The 5730-nt window shown below is 41.4% G+C and overlaps 1 protein-coding gene across 1 annotated transcript in view; it reads left to right on the top strand.

Moving 5' to 3' along the window:
- Window positions 1-5452, top strand: part of commd8 (COMM domain containing 8) — an 11863-nt gene extending 6411 nt beyond the window's left edge. Inside the window, exons 3-5 of the mRNA XM_020599144.1 lie at window positions 3-113; window positions 2211-2366; window positions 4193-5452. Of these exons, the coding sequence (XP_020454800.1) occupies window positions 3-113; window positions 2211-2366; window positions 4193-4213 (288 nt within the window). The 3' untranslated portion in view covers window positions 4214-5452. The remainder of the gene's footprint in view (window positions 1-2; window positions 114-2210; window positions 2367-4192) is intronic.
- Window positions 5453-5730: the final 278 nt, after the last annotated feature.

Here is a 5730-nt window from a genome sequence, read left to right as displayed (position 1 = left end):
AGGCTGTGCTGAATGTGTTGCGAGCCAGACAGGATGAGATCCGCCGTGCTCTACTGGACAGAACCACCTCCATCTCCTCTTCCACTCTGCAGGACTTTGACTGGCAGCTTAAGGTTACTTAATCCTCTATTCCTCAGTGTTTAATGTGCTTTACTCCTTATCTTATTTCTACTGTGTTTCTAACATAAGTGCCACAACTGAATTGCCTTGAAAAGTTGATGGAAAAAGTAAAACCACTGCGACGTCGGAAAACACTTGCAAATAAATGAAACACTAGCAAATTATAAGACAATTTGACAACAGATGCACAGCATTTAGAAAACACGGCAAATACAGAAAATCATCTACACAAACGCGCTGCAAATGATACTGTGGTGGCTAGGACCTGATGTGAGCTAAATTAATTCACAGATGAATCACTAAAATGCTTATGATCATTTAATATTACAATAATTCCAGGCAGTTTAATAGTTTGGTAGACAATTCAACAGACTGATAGGGGACAGAGTCACCATTCCTGCAGGAAATAAATGCAGTATTAGACCAGAAGATAGTCACAGAGTCAGTCATTCTCTTTTAGGTCATAAGCACAGTCAAGTCCGCGATGTGCCCTGGCCGGGGTCTCACTCAAACGTCTTTCTTCCACACGCACACACACTACACTACCCTACTCTACTGCAGCAGCATACTGCCTCTTTTTGTACACAGCTCACTTTTGGCTCCCCCGCCAATTCCCGAACCAAGTTAACAGGTCATGTCCAGATCCGGATGACCCAATGGGTTAAACAAACAGGCCATGAACCCAAAATGTTCTTGCTTCAGCACACACAAACACAGTGAGCTGACATAGTACAGAGGGTTTGCAGAAATTAGTTATTGACTACTGTGTACAGTAACTACATGTAATCTACACACTCTCACTGTATTCTATTACATATTGCTTATTAACTGTAGCTTGTTTGTTTTAACCACTACAATACAGACTACACTGGAAGGAAGGGAATGGTAAATGGTCTTATACTTACAGTATACAGCGCTTTTCTATGCTTTACAGCACACTCCACTCAAAGTGCTTTCACACAACTTGGCCATTCACCCATTCGCACTCCCAAACATTCACACACCGGTGTTATCACCAGGAGCAACTGGGGGTTCAGTGTCTTGCTCAAGGACACTTTGACATGTTGACTGGACAAGCCAGGAATCGAACTGCTAATCCCCCTGTTAGGAGATGGCCCGCTCTACCTCCTGAGCCGCAGCCGCCCCTGGAGTGCTAAAGAGTGAAGGGTATACTGGGGTTATGCTTGATGATGTGACTATTAAAGCTACTCGAATCGACGCTCCTGTATTTGTGATGCCGGGGTGAAGTCTCATTTAGGTGTTGAGGCTTCCCAGTCAGCACTTTCTTCAAAAACGTGGTGAAACCCTTTTAAAATATAGGTGTGTGTGTGTGCATGCAGGTGGATGGATGTGAAGATGGAAGAATGGTTATTAAATTATTGCTGGTCTTATTTTGTCTTAACTGTTGGATACCTGGTATTGTTAGTCATGTGTGTTTTCATTTGTATTGTCTCATTTTAAATGTGAGCTGACCAAAGTAAATTCCTATCAACTATGCTGAAATGGCAATAAAGCATTGAATTAAATTAGAATTTAATTATTATTGCTACTATAACTACTTACATCCAGTGGACAAACTCTGTGTAGCAAACAGATCATGATGTCACAATTTTTATGTTGCACAACACAGTTATTATGGACGCAGAGGGGCTAATAATGGGTGACAGCCCTGCGAGGATCTACTGTCTCCCCCTTCCTGGAATTTAATTTTAGTACCCCTGAGAGGTCCTGAACTTTAGTTCCCAAAACTCACCTCCAAAGCCAGCAGAGGGCAGTGGAGACAAAAGCAGAACCCAGGACACGTTGTTTGTGTAGGTTCCTACAGTGGAAACCCAGCATGGCTGGTTGATGACCTGCCTACATCGTTCAGCTGGCTGAATTACTGACCAAATTCGGGTACCTCTGCAATATATTTTTTAATTAATCAGTTATTTTTTTATGCAATATATAATGAAAGATTGACTTAGGGAAAAAATTATACTAAAGCTCAAATTAGGAAATAGAGCCAGTCTCTACAGGCTGTTCCTGTTAATGTATGCTTCTGTATAAATGTAAGTTTCCCTTTCCTGTTTCCCCTCCTCTTCTTCCAGTTAGCTGTGTCCAGTGATAAGATCTCATCTCTCCACACTCCTCTGCTCAGTCTCAGTCTGGATGTGAGAGAGAACGGAGCCCTCCAGCCTGTCACTGTGGAGATAAACCGTGAAGAGTTAAACACACTCATCAGTTCACTAGAGGCTGCTAATAAGGTAGACACACATGGGACTTTTGTGTTTGTGTATGCAGATGTGAGAATTTATCTAGCTAAAGCCCCTTTCCCACTGCCCAAAAAACGTAAACTCACCACACCTCAGCTTTTGACAGCAGTGGAAATGCAACTATTGGGTCAAATGACTCTGCAATTTACACGGGTCATTGTCCTCTTTGCCTCGGCACACCTCAGCTTGGAAACAATGGGAAAGTAAAACTCGGCTCAACCCATGAACATACAGTATGCAATGACACGCATGTCATCATCACTGCATCATAACACCGTCTCAGCCGTAAATTTCATCCGTCTTCATTCAGTCAATGCTCTAGCATGGTTCAGTCTATGCTGGGTTTTTATACTTTGGAAGAGGAACAAAAGTAAATATGAAGAAATAACACTGACCATCTCACTAGCATCTATAATGCTTTGTTTACAACTCTGTTTACCGGTGCACGTATTTGACATCACCAACGTGATGATGTCAGATATGACTTACCAGACAAAAAACAAGCTTGTCTACTGGAGAGCTGAGCCAGGTCAGTCTGCAGTGGGAATGACATCAGAAACCAGTTAAAAGCGGGTTTAGGCCAGTATAAAAATAAAAAAAAACCCATGTGTGTACACAGTACTTTTGGTGAGAAAGCTGCACTGCTGAGCGCTCCAAGCACATAGGAGACAAAATCCTGTTCATTGACACTGGAAGCATTCAGCGAGTACTGTCACTCGTACATCCCACATTGGTGCACCGGTAAACAGAGTTGTAAACAAAGCATTACGGATGCTAGTGAGATGGTCAGTGTTATTTCTTCATATTTACTTTTGTTCCTCTTCCAAAGTATAAAAACCCAGCATAGACTGAACCATGTTAGAGCATTGACTGAATGAAGATGGATGGATGGAGACATTGGTTGTAGCAGCCCAGCAAGGCGACAGCCCACATCTGGGGAAAGCTCTACTCTGTGTAGTGACGGCCGGGCGAGAGCCTGATGGCACAGATTTTGAGCCAGTCTCAAAACTGTTATCATTTTCATCTGTAGGACTGGTACTGTGTTTTATTAAGCCCTGACATTTTTTTCAGGCAACAAAACACTGAGATTGAAAACATCACCCCAGTTAATACCAATTTAGACATTTTCTCGGACATCGGTGGAGTTGTGAGTACTCGTTAGTGGACAGAGCTAGCTCTATCAGCAGAGCAGTCTGTTGGCGAGGACGCCGGGGTTCAGCTGCATATTATCACTGCATTTCCACTGTCGGAACCTCACGAGCAGCACCCCGTGTCACCCGATTATAACCTCACAGCTTGATGTGGGCCGCCCTACTTTGCTTTTCTACTGTACTTTGCCCTGATTTGGTCTCTGTTTAGAAGAGAGAGGGGCTGCGCTCCTCACACACACACACACACACAGCTGAGCAGAGGAGGTGTAGAATCTCTCCACAGTGCAGCAATCAGCCAGTAAAGGAGACTGTATGAACAATTTAATCAAACAGCACTAAGCAAGCAGTACACAGCCTACAGAAATGTGACGTCTTCACCGCTTTGCTTGCAGCCCACTCACTGAGGTCCCCATTTTACCCCTAGACCAACAAGTGAACGTCTGTCATGTCTATCATTTTTCTTGAATAACGTTTAACCTAATGAAGGTAGGAGCCTCATTATCAATGCCAGCAGTAGGTTTTCATGGTCAAGCAGTCATATTATGAGGGTCAGACGATCATAAAAATATTGTTTTTATGGCACTATGGGGAAACTGAGCTGCCCCTTGGTGGAGGTGTGCACTGTCTGCGGGCTGTCTAGCAGAACTCTGTTTTTATGTCTTGCAGGTGGTGCTGCAGTTGAAATGATGCAAAGATTGTGGACCACTCATCTAATTTAATCCCACACCTACTAGAGGTTTGTCATTTTGTCAAACTAAAAAAAAAAAGTTGCACCATACTGTATCATTACCATGTTTAAATAAATGTTTCTTTGCCTTTTGTTTTTTCTAAAACAATTCCATTTGATATTTGATAGTAGGTAGCAGTGATGCTGTCTTTTTTAGGTCTTCATGAGGAGTGGTACCATCATACATCATATTAGTAGGTATTATTATTACTACAGGAGACTGCACTTAATGTTTCACCTACTGAGATAATCAATGGAAAAAATAGGTCTCTGTGCATCTTCCCAGTGGATTTCTATGGACCATCATCAAAGCATCAATAAACTCCAAAATGAGACATTTACCCACAGTTTGTCTTAAGGATGACATTAGGAGAAAACCAAAAGAGGTCAATTGTGTTCACATCCAACCTGAGGTGGGTACAGGTACAGGGCAAAGATGAAGGAAAAAGAGAGGTTGTCTGTACACCGAACTATGTATATTCACATGTATTGACTGCAACATTTCAATTTGTATGAATTTAATATGGCAAACATCCATAGGAACAAGAAACAAGAGTTGAATGCAATAATTTACATCTCCTCATTTTGAAATGGCAAAAAGAGTAAAGCAAAGAATTTTTTCTCAACATAATATTTAATGCACATTCAACTAGTACAACTTTCTTCCTCAACAGAAGTAACAAACTGGTCGGAGTGTATAAAAAGAAAGTCATGGTAAAATAATGAAAATCATATCAGTGAAAAAGTTTGCATCCCCTTTATGAAATGTTCTCTGTTACGTTGTATGCCCTCCCTCACCTCTTCCAACCTCTCTGGGTTCCCTCTGAGCAGCATTTGGATTCATTCTGGTGTAATTTTAGCCCATTCTTGTTCTGAGTCAACCAGATTGCTTGGTTGTCTGCTGTGTACAGCCTTCTTCAATGTATTTCCACTTAGCTGTATATACCCATCACAGTTTTCTTTGTTGAGAGAAAACACACAATGTATGCTATGTTTAAATTGATAACTTGTTTTGTTTCATCATTATCATAAATACTTGTAACTTGTCCAAAATAAGCACTATGCTACTGTTTTAGTTGTAGGTCCTCGAAAGACTTACAGTGAACAACTAAATTGCATTTTATTATTATGGGCACCATTGTGGTGCAGCAGTTAGCACTGTCACTTCACATCAATAAAGTTCTGTGTTCAAATCCTGACTGGGCTTTTCTGTGTGGTGTTCGTATGTTCTCCCCATGCCTGCATATATTTTCTGCAGGTACTCCAACTTACTGCCCCAGTCCAAAGAAATGCAAAGGACAAAGCACATCATTGATGATATCTGGTACTGTCATATCACTACCTGTCATATAAGACTCTGATGTACTGTAGCTCTGGTGGAAAATTATTAATATCTTGGGATAGTTATAGATAGCAAATTGAAATTTGGCCAACATGTTGATATGGCTCAGAGGAAAGCACAACACATACTTTTTAA

This window comes from Monopterus albus, unplaced genomic scaffold (genome assembly GCF_001952655.1).
Source record: "Monopterus albus unplaced genomic scaffold, M_albus_1.0 scaffold40.1, whole genome shotgun sequence".
NCBI lineage: Eukaryota > Metazoa > Chordata > Actinopteri > Synbranchiformes > Synbranchidae > Monopterus > Monopterus albus.
Note: the sequence above shows the minus strand (reverse complement) of the source record. Positions and strands in the feature narration are given on the sequence as shown.